The following is an 18,315-nucleotide window of genomic DNA, read 5'->3' on the forward strand; positions in this document are numbered from 1 at the left end:
TTGTCTTGAGGTTCAAGGGTCAATCCCTTTTCATCTTATCTATTGCCTATATAGATATTATATCATATCCTATTTAGTATTTTAATTGAGTAATTATACTAAAATATTTGATAAACACTAATTACTATATTTTAGAAAATAAATTAATTTTATTTTATATTTATATGATGAAAAACTTATAATATCTTTTATTATTTTTATCGAAATCATTATTAAAAAGTCATATTTACTACACATTGTTAATATTTTTATAATTATAATTTTTTTCGTAATAATTGTAATTTTCAAATCGCAACATCTCAATACCAACCAGCAGACTACAAATTATCTGGCCCTTTCTATTTCCTATTAATCCGTTTCTGTCACTCATCACTCATGAGCAAGCAATTATACAGATACATACGCAAAACAATATAACATTCATTTTCTGAAAATGTCGGCCGCTTGTAGATAAATTTAGCTTTTGTTTTTACCGAAGTGCCAACCGTTAGGTACACAAATGATAGGCCCCTACAAATTTGGGTTGGGCTATTTAACTGAAATAGATTTCACAGGCTCCGGCTCATAAATGACAAATCTGTTTCTCACTTCCTGCCTCCTGAATCTTGATCACCTAAAAATTCATTGAACGGAGCCATCATACAGAACACTAGTCCAAATGAGATGACCCTCATGCCAAAGGGACATCTGGACAAGAAGTGGCATGTGTATATGAGCTCATAGAATTTCACAAAACTGCTTTCATCAACATGCATGCAAATTGACCCCAATTCCCAATACCTCTTCTCCTTTCTACTACTTTCTTTCTTAATTTTCCCAGCTATAAATATACAGCCAGTTTATGAGCATACTCTTGTAAGATAAACGTCTCATGCATTTTCAAGTAGCCAACTTGTTTTTATTAGTATGCGAAGTTAAAGACATTAAAATGACGAGGCAAAGAAATATGAGTGCTGCTGCTGCTGCTGCTACAAAAGCAGAAGATACAACTATGGTGGAAAAGATTAACAAAAGCGATGTCGAGAAGGTGGAAGAGGATGTTGAAAAAGGAGATGAATCGACGCCGGCGGTGGAGGAGAATTAATTGGTTGGATTGGGATGAGTTGTCATTAATGTTAACAAGAGAAGTTGTGGATGAGCAGATGTCATGGGGTTACTTTTCACTGCCAATATGGGGTGTCGAGGCTTATGGTTCATTCTTCAGTGATGTTGTTTGGGATGATGATATTTGGAGCTTGAAGAGTATCAAGGATGTACCACCGAATCCATGAGAGACAGATGGAGAGTTTTCCTTATTCTGAGTTTTTTTCTTGGAGTTTTTAATATGAAAGTTTGAAGTTTTTATTTATTTGTTTGTTTATATATGTCGCAATATCTTCATGTTCGGAGGTGACTTTGCAAGAATCACGTATAGGCCATCATTTGGTTATTAATCTGACAGGTTTTTAAATTAGAAATCTTACTATATATGCAATCATAAACATTGAGACTTATGAATTCAGTTTCAGTTTACGAACATGATTACCTACCTCAAAAGCTAGCCTACTGCCAAATTAATACACAAGCTGCCAAAACACAACTAATTCGTTTTGAAGAAATTGAAGATAAGAGGAAATTAAAATAGTTTAATTTAATTGCATATGGTTGTTGTGATGAATTTTCTTGCATGGGGTTTGTTCAAATTAAAATTTGGTCGAGTCAGCGTGCGGGCTAGCAATCAAATGTTAATGTCAGAATTTGAATATTATTTATGCAAAGAGATGGTTCCGCCAATGCCCAAAACTACAATCAGAAACCAGGGACAACGTGCCGAACGTTTGCGAGCAGTTGCAACCCACAGAAAGGGGTAAAGAGGTGCCGAAATCTTTTTCACCGTTAATCCTCTAATTTTTCAAGTTAGTTCATGGGGTTACTGGAAAAATATAGTGTTTGGCTGTCTACTACAAGGAATGAAGAAAAGTCAGAAATCTTTCTTTACTTAATAGTAAAAAAAACAAACAAAGTAAGAAGAGAAAATGTAGAGAATGAAAACGGATAAGATTTTATTTATTTTTAACCTTTTGAATTATGTGGGAGTTTTATAGAGATTAGAATCCTCTCCCCCCTCGACTGCGGAATGATGGTTTGAAGATCATGTTCAACCTTTGATTTTTCAAAGAGAATCCGAAAGGTAGTTTTGACTAAATTAATTTGCTCTCGGTTGGCTCAATTTAAACATCTCCTCATGATAATCATGCTCACAATTACCTCTTATTGTGGTAATATGCTTGAGATTACAAGAATTATCATAAGATTGACTCAATTTAAACGTCTTTTCACGAAAATTCTACTCGTAGGTCAGTCACCATCCGGTCGAGATAATATTATGCTTGAAGTCACCAAATAACTTTTAAATACTTCAATACAACTTTACCTCCTTGTAATTTATTTTCTCTTTGACTTTTTTTTTTTTTTTCAAGCTGCAAGGCAAACACTGTTAGGTTTGGAGAAAAGACCAGATCATGGTCGTCCTATTTTATCACTTTAGATTTGTGTTGATGGACTGTTGTTTCAATTGAACAAAAGGGAAGAATAATCTGTCACTATTTCAATTGAACAAAAGGGAACAAAATTCTATTCTTTGGGAAGACCACGCCACCACACTGTCACTGTCGGTTTGAATTTCATTGTCTCTCAAGTCTCAGTATCCTTTTCTGTCATTCGGTGTGAATAGAGAACACCGAGAGAGAGAGAGAGAATAATTTGTTCATAATTAATCTAAGGATCACAGACTTTCTCATCCCGTCATCAGTACTCATCTGTCATCTGTGACCCAGCCCCAATAGACGACATGTCGCTCGTCTTCACTACCAAATTAGTCGTTTAAATCTGCACTAACTAATTTGTCATTTAGAACATTTGATGATAAGTGATCAAGGTACATTTTGTTATATGATACAAGAAAAGAATAGAGATTTCAAAAGGGGAAGTAAAATCATATATGTTAATCCCAAGACGATCGACGGTTAAAAGGAAAAATGTAAACGAAACGTAAGAATGGGACAAGACACATTTTCTTCTCTAAGATTTGTCTGCTTCCTTTTTTCTTTTTTTCCCTCCCCTCTGATATCTTAGGATTTCTTTCTTCATCGCATAGCTCCATAATCCTCAACCTCAGTGATAATCTATCTTACAAATGCCTAAACATTCCCCAAAATTTCTACTGCAGCCTAAATGTTGTTAATTACTGCGTCTCCTCTCCTTGGAATGCTAAATAAATTGATAGGCCATCACGCGATTGGCCGGCCACTACACAAATCTCAATTATGAAATTAATTGTTTATTGCCGCTCTTTTCTATTCGCAATTTCATTTAATTAATCCCCTAATTCAGCTTCATGCTTTCCACTTTCAAATTGCTTTTGCCGTTAGATTTCAACATGCGATCGATTGTTCCCCCCCCCCCCCCCCCCGCCAAAATCCTTTTCTGTTTCTTTTTTAATTACTAATTTAAAAAAAATCCATATCTAAAATAAGGAAAAAAAATTATGTTAGGCTACTGCTTTGAGATAACAGTTTAGAAGCGACGAATTGATGAGAAGAATGATGAGAAGAATAATGAGAAGAAGTGGCCAGAGGGAAAACGAGAGTTTTAGAAGCAATTCTTATTATTTATTAAAGTAGCAACAGTTCCTTATATAAGCCAAAGAGATCCTACGAAAATAATAATTCCTAATAACATAATAACTTAATAACTAATCCTTAACGGAAAAGGAAATAATGCAGATCTAATACTAGGATTCTAACATCCCCTCCCCCTAAGAAGGCAGCTTGTCCGCAAGCTGGAAAGAAGGAAAACGGGCCGTGAACTCAGAACATTCCTCCCAAGTAGCCTCTTCCTTAGACTGACCTTGCCACTGAATAAGGAGCTTAGTAACAGGGCGATTGTTGCGTTTGAAAATTCCGCGATCCAAAATGGCCAAGGGCTGCCATTCCCAAGCAACAACATAAGGAGAATCAGGAAGCTGTTGTGATGGTGTATGAACCCCAAGTTTCCTCTTTAAGCATGAAACATGAAAAATATGATGAACCTTACTTGTAGCTGGAAGATCCAATTTGTAAGCCACAGTGCCAATGCGAGAAAGAATCCGGAAATGACCATAATAACGCGGAGATAACTTATGAGTACCATTAGGATGCAAAGTGGACTGCCGATACGGTTGAAGATGAAGGTACACCCAATCTCCTTTAGCAAATACTCGTTCTGTACGTTTTTTGTCAGCAAAAAACTTCATTCGTGACTGGGCAGCTTCCAAATTATCTTTAAGAAGACGTAAAATTAAATCCTTATCGCGGAGAGCCAAGTCAACAGCATGAACATTAGTTGTGCCAAGCAAATAAGATTCGATTCGAGGGGGGGCGACCATAGACTGCTTCAAAGGGAGTCAGTTGGATAGCAGAATGGAATGTAGTATTATACCACCATTCAGCCCAAGGCAACCAGTTAGTCCATGTAGAAGACTGGTGACTAGCAAAACACCTCAAATATCCTTCCAAGGAGCGATTAACGACTTCTGTTTGGCCATCCGTTTGAGGATGATAAGCAGAGCTGCGGCATAAAGAATTGCCCTGTAATTGAAAGAATTCCTCCCAAAATTGACTAAGAAAGATAGGATCACGGTCGCTGACAATGGTGCGAGGCATTCCGTGCAATTTAGCAACATCCCGCACAAAAATTTTAGCGACAAGAACGGCTGTATAAGGATGGGATAAGACACTGAAATGAGCATACTTGGACAAACGATCTACCACAACAAAAATAGATGTTTTGCCCTTAAAAGATGGAAGACCATCAATAAAATCCATGGAGATATCTTCCCAAATTTTATCAGGGATGGGCAAGGTTGAAGCAACCCGGAAGGATGCACAGTTTCAGCCTTGTTTCGTTGACAGACATCACATTCAGCAACAAATAATTTAGTAGCCCTTTTTAACCCTTTCCAGTAGAAACTAGCTTTGAGTCTTTTGTAAGTGCGTAAGAATCCCGAATGACCGCCAGTTGGAGAGGCGTGAAATTCGTGTAAAATGTGCTGGCACTTAACGGAAGAAGAAGGAAGAACAATCCGACCCTTGTATCATAAAATGGAGCCATCATAGGAATAATTAAGAACAGATTGGGATGACTGAAGACGGTCGATAAGAAGTGACAAGGCTCGGTCGGCTTTGTACTCTTGCTTGATGTCGGTAAGATGAGAAAATATTGGGGAAGAAATGGCATGGAAATGGGAGTCTTCGAAGCAACGGGACAAAGCATCCGCAACTGAATTTTCAGCTCCCTTCCTATAAATAATTTCATAATCAAATCCTAAGAGTTTAGACAACCACAGCTGCTGTTCCGGAGAGGAAATGCGCTGATCATGGAAATACTTAAGGCTGCGATGGTCCGTAAGAATTTTGAAATGCTGTCCCATAAGATACGGACGCCATTTTTGCACGGCAAAGACAATAACAAGCATTTCTTTGTCGTATGTGGACATGGCTAAGTTTTTTCCAGATAAGGCTTTGCTAATATAAGCGAGTGGACGGCCCTCTTGCATGAGGACTGCTTCGATTCCCCAGCCGGAAGCATCGCATTCTATAGAAAATGGTTTGGTGAAATTCGGCAAGGCTAAAACTGGAGTAGAAGCCATGGCTTGGCGTAGCTCATCAAATGTTGCTTCAGCAGTAGGACTCCAAGTAAAAGAATCTTGTTTAAGCATGTCAGTTAAGGGAGCAGCAATTTTTCCATACCCAGCAACAAATTTACGGTAGTATCCCGTCAAGCCAAGGAAGCCTCATAAAGTTTTCAACTTATCGGGACCAGCATGACAGCATCATGGCTCACAATGCTTCATTTTCTCGAGTGGTTGAAAAAATTTCAGGTTGCAATCAATGGCGACATAATATTTGTGATGATGGAGGGTGAGGCGAGTTTATCAATAGAGAATGATTCAAATATTTTTCAGGGAAAGTATTTCTGCAGAAACGCAGGAAGCATTTTCCCAGGACAAAGGATTCCTCAAAAGCATTTTTCAAATTCACTGATTATACAATACAATTAGAGAGCTAATTGAGATCTTCCCTGTCTAAACTCAATCAATTACAAGCTCTAATGCAAGTAAATCAACCACAAGAGGATGAGGGTGATTGTGCACCTCACAAGAAATAAGGGACTTATCAATTTAGTATCTATCTTTTAACAATTTGCTTTTTCCTTTTGTCAGTAGAATCTTCTTTTATCGCGAAAATCTTTGTCTGCAACCAACAAGAATCCAAGTCCCATCTTCCATCCAATGAGCCCTCTTGACTGTTGACACCATAGAGAGTTTTCTTGGACACTGGAATAGATCATCATGGGGGTTGTGCATAAATTTCGGCTATGCGCGTTAATTTATATAGTTTGCTAAATTTTATGTAGTCTCAAGTTCCAACATTAGACCCCTCATGAAATTAAGGGGTCAATCTCTTTTTATACGTTGCTTGAGTAACACTTCTTAGGTTGGGTTGGGCTGCAACTCAAATGCCAGCCGTCAAAGAGAAATCAGGACGTCCATTTTATTTATTTTATGGAAGATATGGGTTCCTCTATGATGCTGTAATTTTTTTACAGCATCAATAATATTTTTAATTGTGTACCATTAGATTTAATCAATGGTACACAATATTTATAGTAAAAATAAAAATAAAAACAATGGTAAACGGTAAACGTGGGTGGAGAATTTTGTAAAATAATAATGACCACCCTTTGAGTTTAAAATAATTTCACTTAAATAGCATATTTTATTTAAAATTATTTTTCAATCCTCCTTTAAATTTGAAATATAATAATCTTTTTTAAATAAATCTTCCAAAATCTATTACCATTAAGCATAAAATATAATGGTAGGTTATTTAACACAAATCAAATAAATAAGTTGCAATTGTAAAATTTATATATGATATAATAGTAATAAATAACACAACTAAGTACATATACTTAAGTAAATGTCATAGTTACATTAATAAACTCATTGTTGAGATTGCTTGTAACATAAAAATTACATGTTTTAATAAAATTTAATATCGTATATTAAAATACTCATTATTTTATATAATATATAAGGGCCATTGTATAATTGATCATGAAATATGTATTTTTTTAACACCCATTTAACATACTTATTCTCTGAACTTTATATTTATCTTACAATTAATATCCTTACATGGTAGGAATTTTAAGTTTTATAAGCCTATATATTTTCATTTTATTTTCAAATATCACTTTGTTAATTTCATAAAAGTTAAATCTAATATATATTCTTAATGAGCTTTAGTTTATGAATCGTGAAAGATTATTTTTTTGATATCCTTTTATTGTAATTATAAAATTTTATGTTATTAAGAATCATTACTTTTGTTATGATAATTAATAGTGACAATAAATAAAATATTGCCTCCAATAATATTTACGTGGGAAAAAAAGTGAAAGAAAATCATTTATATTTTTAGATTTTTATTGACATGGTAGGAAATTATCTCAGTCTTATAAAATTTAACTTTCACAAGCTTGTTTTCATTTTATTTTCAAATGTCACTTTGTTAAGTTCATAAAAGTTAAATCTAACACATATTCTTAATTAACTTTAGTTTATGAATCATGAAAGATTATTTTATTGTTATTCTTTGATAGTAATTATAAAATTTTTATGCTATGAAGAGTCATTACTTTTATTATGATAATTAATAGTGACAATAAATAAAATATTACATCAAATAATATTTAATAGACAAAATGAGGAAAAAAATCATTATATGTTTTTATATTTCCATTATAAAGAGATGATTTGGGATACTTTAACTTAAAATTTTGGCACAATATTTGAGCCACTAATATCTCATAGTCTAATGGTTGGTATTGAAAGTCAAAACAACATTTCATAATGTTATATCCTCCACCATTGAATTGCATGAAATAAATAGTTTAATTTTTTGATAAAAATTTAAATCAAAATATTTCTCACTCTATAGTTACATAGACATATATATATTTTTCAATAATAATTGGTGAATAAAATATTTCTCATTTGTTGTGACTCATATAGTTTATTGCAATGCTTTCTATTATCATTATTGTTTAGGTATTAATGGTTTGTAATTAAATTCATACAATACAAATTATTACAAGCCTTTGTGTTAAATAACCTACTTGATATTATATTTTATACTTAATGGTAACTAATTTTGGAAGATTTATTTAAAAGAGATTATCATATTACAAATTTAAAGGAGGGGTGAAAAGTAATTTTAAATAAAATATACTATTTAAGTAAAATTGTTTCAAACTCTAAGGGTGGTCATTGTTATTTTACAAAATTCTCCACTCATGTTAACCGTTTACCATTGTTTTTATTTTTATTTTTACTGTAAATATTGTGTACCATTGATTAAATCCAATGGTACACAATTAAAAATATTATTGATACTGTAAAAAAATTACAGCATCATAGTTGTTGAGTTAGTATCTGCTTACTAAGATTTATTTAATAGTCATAAATTTTTATTTAATTTTATAAATTTGATAAATTTTATTATTATTATTTTTTATAGAAATTTTGAAAATTAAACAAGTTATTTTATTTTTACTAGCAAAATTTTAAATTTTAAAATTTAAGGAGTAGAGATTATTATTTTTTTAAATATTAAAATATTTAAAATACAATTTATTTATTTGACAATCTTATTTTATTTCTTTCATAACCTAACTTTAAAAAATTTGTCTATTAAAATAATTTTATAATTTTTAATAAAGTTCTCATTGACAACCAACAACTAAAATATTTTTGATAAAATCTCTATTTATAAAAGTTCTACTAGTAAAAACACTAGTTAGATGAGCTTTATTTGAAAAAGCATATCAAAGAAACCTTAATACGCTTAGCTTCGACCGCTGAAAATACCTGTTCCAAAACTCAGTAGGGGTGGGCATCCTCTTCAGTCTTCACGACCTCCCATTAGAGCCATTCCCCGCCCCGGCTCCATGAAAAATCCACGTCCGCTTGCTGCCTGCTGTCTTGCTAGGAAAAAGACTAATTAGCAAAAGAGCAATATTTATTCACCCAAGGAAACACGAACATCCAAGTAAGCTGAATGGAAACGACCCAAAGCACAAGTGAATTTCTCCCTACATATTACATTAGAGTACGATAAAATTTAACAAGCATCAGATGTACACTGTTTAGTTATATCACATGACATATCTCATTAGACGAATATTATATACTGCAAAACAAATTACACTAACTCGTAACTAAGAAAACCACGGCCATCTAGCTCTTTAAACAAAACTCTATCTTCCCAGATCCAATTCAACAGAAATAATAAAAGCCGAATGATAAATAAATCAGGGTCACAGCAGTTGGGTGTGCATCCCTGCTTTCATAATCCCAATTTCCCTGGCTTTGCTCAATTCCTCAGTAGCCTCTCTCTTTTTCTCGTAAGAAATATTAGATATATCATCCTTTATTTGCTTCCTCAGTAGTTCCAAGTTTTCCTTTTTCAAATCAATCTCTCCAGCTAGTCCATCGATCTCTTTAGAAAGCTTAGCCATCTCCTCATAGCGGAAGTTAATGGGGCTGTTACGCAATTGATCATTATCAATTCTATAACGAGCTTGGGCAATTCTCCTCAAACGATCAAAGAAAAATTCAACTTTAAACCCTGTTCGGTGAGCCATGTTGAAGTGCCTCCACCAGGTGTAGAGTAAGCCATAGTTGACGTCCTGAATCATAGTGTTACACATGCTGTGCACAGTCGAACAGAAATTCACCATCACGCACATCTTCAAGTTTGTGTGCCCTTGGGCTATACTGCAACTGGCGCCGATATCGCCATACTTGTCAAGCAAGCTTTTAAGAACCCCGGCCAACTTTGGAATGGTTTTATAACCCCCCACCTGGATAACCTCAGAATTATAATCCTCATCTGCCAGTAAACGCACTCTGTCCTTCTTAGAACAAACTGCCAAACGCTGTAGGAAGTGTTCATCCGAATCTTCATCGGAATAAACAAACTTCCTTGATGAAGAGCTTACTTTAGCTTCATGGCCGGCTCCAGAAAACTTCTCAAGAATCTCTTCCTTTTCCTCATTGAAAGCCTCTACTATCTCCTCCCATTTCTCATCTTCCTCATCTGTGAAGGAATTTTGTATATTTTGGTAGGTTATCCTTTCACTGATCTTGACCTTATTACTAGTCTTTCTACTGATAGTTCTGAACGGGACATCTCGGGGCTGTTCCTGCAGAGCAAGCAATACCTATACATATTTCAAGAAGCAAGTTAAACAGTGATACACATTGGTTAAGCTAGCTTAACGAAACCAAGATAATGCTCTTGGAAAACAAGACCGAATGCAACTTTTCAAGATTAAAGATTTTTCTAAAGGATAATTAGCATAGGCATACCTCAGAAACCACACAGTCAAATTCAGCTATGAAATCGCATTTTGCACAATAATATACACATAGCTCAGGGTCTCTTTCCTCCTCGCAAACATCACAAACTTGCGTATAATAGTTCTTATCAGCAACATTATCCGTAAGGATCAGCGGATGTTGGTGACTTCTGTCTTCAATAGCTGGCGGCAGGGGAGAACGCAAAAGGTAGACCCTGAATTTGCATTTCATACAATCCGAATTCAATGCACCGTGAGTGGTAGATATATACTTTCCGCATTTCGGAGTGTGTTGTATCTTTTCAAAGACAGTAAGACGATGCTTATCACCGCCGAATTGTGATAAAGCGCAATCAATATCCATAACGAAACAATTATCACATTGGTAAAAGAAGCCACTTAACTTCTTGAGACAAGCTCCGCATTCATGGTCTTCTTTTGTGCCTTCGTCTGTATGAGACTTAAGAATGAGAGAATGTCGGTGAAGGGCATGTTGGATCTGCCTCGGCAACTCTGCGCAAGATTTGTGAAGGTAAAATCTGCATTGATCACAACCATATGTTGGCTGGCCCCGAACTAATTTCTCGCATGCATAGCACACAACACCATCATCATCCCTCTGATTTCCGACAAGAAACAAACAATGGTCATGGCCGAAATGATTTAGTTTCTCTCTTTCGTCAGATGGTACCTCCGTGATAACACAACGCACGTGTGCGTGGCACTCACATTCAACACAACCATAGGAGGGGTGATTTGGATTTCTTTCTTCTTTGCATATTTCACAGCGAAGAAGATCACCATCATTATCTTTGACAATTGTTCCAGTTGTAAGGGTAAGAGGATGGTCGTGATGCTGCTGGTCAACAGTTGGTGGTAACCAGTCTGGGCCACACTGAACATGAAAATTGAGTTTGCACTCCACACATCGGAGAAAGAAAGTACCCTCAATATCACAACGACAAGCTTCACATTTGCTCTTACAGGACATATTCTCTATTAGGATAAGAAGATGCTGATGGTCTTCGTACCTTATGTTTGCCTTCAAAGACAGGCATTCGAGATGCAAGTCAAAGTCACATTCGTCACACCGGTACCGCAAGCCTGGTTTAACATCGAACCTACACGCATCACAAAAATATCTACTCTGAAACGTATTTTCTTGGACTGTCAAACTGTGGCGTGGATGGAATGGGTGTCGAACTTCTTGCGGCAATTCAGCGCACGATTCATGTATATTAAACATACATGGGGTGCAGCCATAGCTCGTACCATGGATGTTTTTGTGGCATAACTGACATTCGGCATCGCCCACATCTAGAACGGTTAAGTGATGGTAATGACTGTAGTGCCCAATGCCATCTCGATTTTCATCATGGTCGTCACTGCTGGCTTTCCAATCTAATTTTATTGAAGGGTGTTGTGAAGCACAGTCAAGATCCAGATCGAAGTCGCACGTCTCACAATGATATATAGCATTTCCCTTTAATTGTTGACCACAGGCTGTGCATCTTTCTGAAAATGAAGAATTCTGAAGAGTAAGATAATGTGAATCAGATATATGCTTCATCACCTTTGGCAGCTCAAAGCAGGATTTGTGGAGATAAAATCTACAGGGGTCACAACCATATGCTGAGTGGCCCTGGATGATCAAATTCTCGCACGCATGGCACTCGATATCATCATTCCTCTCGTTTTCAAGAAGAACCAAGAGATGACCGTGGCTGAAATGCTCATGTCTCTCTGTATTATCTAGATGTATCTCGGTTATCACACATCGCACGTGTGCGTAGTACTGATCACATTCACTACAACCATAGCAGGGATAGCTTGGGTTTGTTTCTTCCTTACAAGCATCACAGTAAAGATGAGTGGCATCGTCTGTCCCGAGTGTTTCAGATTTATCAATGAGAGAGAGTGGATGGCGGTGACTTTTATGCACGACAGTTGGCGGCAGAGAGGGCGCAGGACCGCACTGGACGTGAAAATCGAGTTTACACTCAATACACCGAGCGAAGAAAGTGCCTTCAATGTCTAAACTGCATCCATGGCACTGACTTTCATAGGACATATCCTCCACTACAATAAGAAGATGCTGATGTGCTGGGTACTTTACGTTTGGCTTTAGGGACATACACTCGGGATGCATATCGAAGTCACAATCATCACACCGATAACGCATGCCCAGATCAATGTTGGAGCGACATGCGTCACAACGATACCACTCCGATAGATCATTGTTTTGGAGTGTCAAAGATTGGCACGGATGGAATGGATGCCGGACTTGTTGCGGCAATTCACTGCATGATTTATGGATATAAAAATTGCACGGGCCACAACAGTAATAGCTCTGGCTACCGTGGATGTTTTTGCAGCAAAACTTGCATTTCGTATCCTCCGCCTCCAACTCCATCTCCAAAAGGATCAAGGGATGCCGGTGACTGAAATGTTGGATGTGCTCTTCTTGACCTCGATGATATTTGATTAGAGTTGTTGCGCATGGGGCACCAATCTGAAAATTACAGAAGTCACAGCACAAGAACGGATTGTCTTTGTGAGATTCATCACAATAATCACAATCAAACGCTTTATCACTCAGGAAAGAGGGCATATCAGGACCAACAGATTCTTGTCTTAAGCGTAAAACGCAATGCGGACGCAAGGCGATCCGGATCTGTCGTGGTAGTTCAGCACAAAGCTTATGAAAGAAAGGAGACTTGGGCCAGCACTGTTTGCAGAAGTAAAAACTGCCGGAGGGTTGGCGGTCGCAAGCAGAGCATTTCTCGGGATGAAACTCACAGTCGTCGCAATTGGAGCCGTCGAAACAATATCGCCAGTCACAGACAGGGCAAGGAGGATTATCGTCCTCAATCTCACAGAGTGTTAAAGGGTGCTCGTGGATAGGGTTCCGCTCTGTCTCCATCTCTGGCTCTCTGTTTCTCTGTTTCTCTGATTCTGTCTTACTTGAAGTTCGATTACGGATTACCAAGCCTACAACATCACTTAAACTCATCCATTGATTTAATCTCCTCAACGTGTCTTAATCAGTTTGAATATTCTTCCCAGAAACCCATCTTTACCACCAATCCATGGTTGACTTTATTGATTTTACCACTATCTTCAGAGTCACAAGCCACATGAACCCATCCCCCCGATTAATAATAATAATTAACACAAATCGGTGATTACCAAAATTTTAATCCTTCGCAAATTGCTCTATAAATATATTTATTTATAGTTAGCCGGTGACAACATAATTGAATATAAATACTCCAAGGGAGGAACAAGTTTACTCTGTCCCAAAATTCTACATCAGTATGATTAATTTAATAGATGTTAAATAAAGTTTTTAGACTTTGTCTCGAAGCTCATGCAATGTATTTGGCCGTTTTGGCAAGTTGGTGATAGGTTATGTTTATTTAATGCGGTTGGTTTGTGATTGCACAATAAAATAAGGAGGAAGAAAGATCTATGAGTGGATTTTTTTAATTATTTCAATTTTAGTGGAGTTGAAAACAACAATCATCTTGAAATTTTGGAGTACACAATAGTAAAGAGTAGAGCATCTTTTTCTATACTCGTTAGAGAAATTATTTTCTCCCGGAATATTACCAAGAAAATATCCTTACTCTTATTTGTTTGGTTGTTTCATTTTCTATTTATAATATTTTAGATTTGCCCATGTTAGTGATAGAAATTTAATAATACAAATAGAGAGAGGAACTTAATCTAGTGTACGCTGTGGCACATGTTATGGTGCACAACAGCATGCAGAGCGAGCCCTTATTAGGGGGAACTCTACTGTGGGGCCTGATACCCCAAATGAGAGTTAGTCACGACCGACTGCGCGCACTAAATTATCTCCAACAGGGGATATTATACTTGTTGTAGTCATTGTACTATCTATGTGAATATCACATAACGTTTTATGGGGATCCACCAGCGCACCATTGCTCGTTATGCAGTCATTGTCTTGAGTGGCAACATGACGTTTGTTTTAAGGGAGGAGGGCGAACGAGGGTTTGCTTCAAATAGTTTTCAGAAATATAAAAGTATCCCTGAAAAGGCGGTTTAAAGTATTTTAATTTGCAGAAACGCTAGCTGGATTAGACTCCTTCTAAAGGATTTTTCAATCTGAATATTATAGAATTTCAGATGCAATTGAGTTTGAACTATTTGAGCTAGCTAGTTCAAGTCTTCTCTGTCGAAACTCAAATCAACTACCAACTCTAATGTAAATCATGTATGAATAAAAGGATCTTGCAAAGTGATTATGCAACATAGAAGGAAGCTCTTATAAATTCTGAATCTGAATCCTTCCCTTTTCCAGTTGCTGCTCTCTCTTCTCTCTTACTACTACATATCTTCTTTTAGCCAAATGGTTAACTGAGCCGCAAATTGTACCAATTCCTTCAGCAATTACATATGTGGGATCTTTCAGCCAAATAGTTAACTAAGCAGCCAGTAAAATGCCATCTCATGTTGATATCAGACTGAATATCCACTGGTTTATTATCTTGCTGATAATAATCCCCATACACAAATTTTCTTGCAAATATCATCTCTCAAATCTTGACTTGTAATTAATACAATAAAATATGTATTAGTAAACTCACTTTTCATAGTATCTGTTCACACTAGACAATTCATCCGATAGGACAACAAGTGGATGAATAGAAAACTTAAAACTAGAGCATAAATGGGTAAACAAGATCATAAACAATATGGTTATTAAGATTATAAATGTGAATATGATTGGATCCAATCTTACATAATAATATAACTTGTTATTTATGTAATTTTGTCTATTTTTTGTCTTCCAATGTTAATAATTACGGCTAGTCATCACCCGAATAATAATTGGCAAGTTTGATAAACTTTTAGTTTACATTAGCTGAAAGATTAAATTCGGACACTTCGTTGACCTCACTTTCTATATGTCCTTGTGCATCCCCAGCCTCATCAAAATATAGTTGATGTTGAACTGCAATGGTAGACTTCACCGATCCTTTTATGGGATCGGCATGATGCTCATTATGTAGTCATTGTCTTGAGTGGTTGAAAGAATTAGATAAGTTGCAACTCGCAATCAAAGGGAACATAACATTTATTTTAATGGAGGGTGAGACATGCCTGAGTCTTTATAAAAATTTAAAATGCTTCAAACACCCTTTTGAAAAGTCGTTAATTTTTTTTTTTTTCAGGTAGAGGTGTGAGCAACAACTTTCCTGCACAACCCACTAGAGATGGCAATGGATTGGATCTGATCCAAGATCCACGTGATCCAAATCCAATCGGATCGGATTTGGATCGGTTTAAAATGGATTTGGATCAGATTTGGATATTGATGTGCGGATCTAAGACGGATTTGGAGCAGATTTGGATCTATCTTAATATCTAAATTCATATCCATATTCACTCATCTTTTAATTTTATTTTATTTTAAAAGTTTCTTAACAATTGTGGAATTATAATGATACTAAATTTTATTCATATCATATTAGTAGTATTTACCATGCATTTAAACTCTTAAAACTTAAAGGTTAGTTTTGTAAATTTAAAGGTTAGCCAGCCCCAAAGCATGTACATGCAATATTCAAATTGCAAGCCAAGTAATATAACCTGGCAATTTATTTTATTATATTGGCCAAATAATTTTTAAGGAATATAGTCATTCATATATTTAGTCAAATATGGTCATAATAAAAATAATAAAGGACTGAATATAAATCATATTTAATTTATATGTCATTATCTAATGTTGTAGGAATGAGGGTAGGTGTATCGTGGATATTAGAATGATGAATGAGACAATACAATATTAGATTGATCTTACTCCTGCAATTACTTCTGAATGATATTTTATTATCTTTCTTATTTGTTGTTTTGGTGTAAAAATATAAGCTACAATATTTATTATATTTTTGAGAAAAATTATATAATTTATTTGTTATCAATACATTTTAGCCTTCAATTTTCAATCTAAAAAATTATTCCTTTTTTATTATTGAATTTTAGAATTTATGACGGATCTAGAGCAGATTTGGATTTTAATTTTTTTTTCGGATTTGGAGCAGATATAAATATTTATTTCTTTTTTTGATCTGGATATGGAACGAAAAATATGGACTCATGATGGATCTGGAGCAGATACGGATCTTAATTTTTATTATAGATTTGAATCTGGAACATAGTAGATCCAACCCATATCTGCCCCATTGCCATCCATACAACCCACCCCCATACATGCTGTGAGCTTTCCCGCATTGAGAAGGCCTCTTGTCAATTGCAAACATCAACATGCTGAGTTTTCTTGGGCCATGACCCATGGGGAGCTCCATCATGGTCTGTCCACCAAATTAATCAATGGTTTCATTTCATAAATCTGTCTTGTTGTACTTCTCTCGAGCTCCCTTTTTTAGTCTACAATTGTCTTGAGGTTCAAGGGTCAATCCCTTTTCATCTTATCTAATGCCTATATAGATATTATACCATATCCTGTTTAGTATTTTAGTTGAGTAATTATACTAAAATATTTGATAAACACTAATTATTATATTTTAAAAAACAAATTTATTTTATTTTATATTTATATGATGAAAAACTTATAATATCTTTTATCATTTTTATCGAAATCATTATTAAAAAATCATATTTACTACACATTATTAATATTTTTATAATTATAATTTTTAAATCGCAACATCTCAATACCAACCAGCAGACTACAAATTATCTGGCCCTTTCTATTTCCTATTAATCCGTTTCTGTCACTCATCACTCATGAGCAAGCAATTATACAGATACATACGCAAAACAATATAACATTCATTTTCTGAAAACGTCGGCCGCTAATAGATAAATTTAGCTTTTGTTTTTACCGAAGTGCCAACCGTTAGGTATACAAATGATAGGCCCCTACAAATTTGGGTTGGGCTATTTAACTGAAATAGACTTCACAGGCTCCGGCTCATAAATGACAAATCTGTTTCTCACTTCCTGCCTCTTGATCACCTAAAAATTCATTGAACGGAGCCATCATACAGAACACTAGTCCAAATGAGATGACCCTCATGCCAAAGGGACATCTGGACAAGAAGTGGCATGTGTATATGAGCTCATAGAATTTCACAAAACTGCTTTCATCAACATGCATGCAAATTGACCCCAATTCCCAATACCTCTTCTCCTTTCTACTACTTTCTTTCTTAATTTTCCCAGCTATAAATATACAGCCAGTTTATGAGCATACTCTTGTAAGATAAACGTCTCATGCATTTTCAAGTAGCCAACTTGTTTTTATTAGTATGCGAAGTTAAAGACATTAAAATGACGAGGCAAAGAAATATGAGTGCTGCTGCTGCTGCTGCTACAAAAGCAGAAGATACAACTATGGTGGAAAAGATTAACAAAAGCGATGTCGAGAAGGTGGAAGAGGATGTTGAAAAAGGAGATGAATCGACGCCGGCGGTGGAGGAGAATTGGTTGGATTGGGATGAGTTGTCATTAATGTTAACAAGAGAAGTTGTGGATGAGCAGATGTCATGGGGTTACTTTTCACTGCCAATATGGGGTGTCGAGGCTTATGGTTCATTCTTCAGTGATGTTGTTTGGGATGATGATATTTGGAGCTTGAAGAGTATCAAGGATGTACCACCGAATCCATGAGAGACAGATGGAGAGTTTTCCTTATTCTGAGTTTTTTTCTTGGAGTTTTTAATATGAAAGTTTGAAGTTTTTATTTATTTGTTTGTTTATATATGTCGCAATATCTTCATGTTCGGAGGTGACTTTGCAAGAATCACGTATAGGCCATCATTTGGTTATTAATCTGACAGGTTTTTAAATTAGAAATCTTACTATATATGC

General features: G+C 35.6%; 1 protein-coding gene across 2 annotated transcripts; it reads right to left on the bottom strand.

The window, feature by feature from the left end:
* Window positions 1-9,124: 9,124 nt before the first annotated feature.
* LOC127900456 (uncharacterized) lies at window positions 9,125-13,606 on the bottom strand. Of its 2 annotated transcripts, XM_052435577.1 has the most exons (3): window positions 13,070-13,606; window positions 10,457-12,958; window positions 9,125-10,308 (listed from the first exon to the last, which is right to left on the bottom strand). In XM_052435577.1, the coding sequence occupies exons 1-3, from the start codon at window positions 13,457-13,459 to the stop codon at window positions 9,403-9,405; spliced, it is 3,798 nt and encodes a 1,265-aa protein (XP_052291537.1). In that variant the 5' UTR covers window positions 13,460-13,606; the 3' UTR covers window positions 9,125-9,402. The 2 variants fall into 2 exon arrangements, with proteins under 2 accessions (XP_052291537.1, XP_052291536.1); XM_052435576.1 differs by having other exon boundaries at window positions 10,457-13,606.
* Between the last annotated feature and the right edge of the window lie 4,709 nt (window positions 13,607-18,315).

The sequence above is a fragment of the Citrus sinensis genome, chromosome 2 (genome assembly GCF_022201045.2).
Source record: "Citrus sinensis cultivar Valencia sweet orange chromosome 2, DVS_A1.0, whole genome shotgun sequence".
Lineage (NCBI taxonomy): Eukaryota > Viridiplantae > Streptophyta > Magnoliopsida > Sapindales > Rutaceae > Citrus > Citrus sinensis.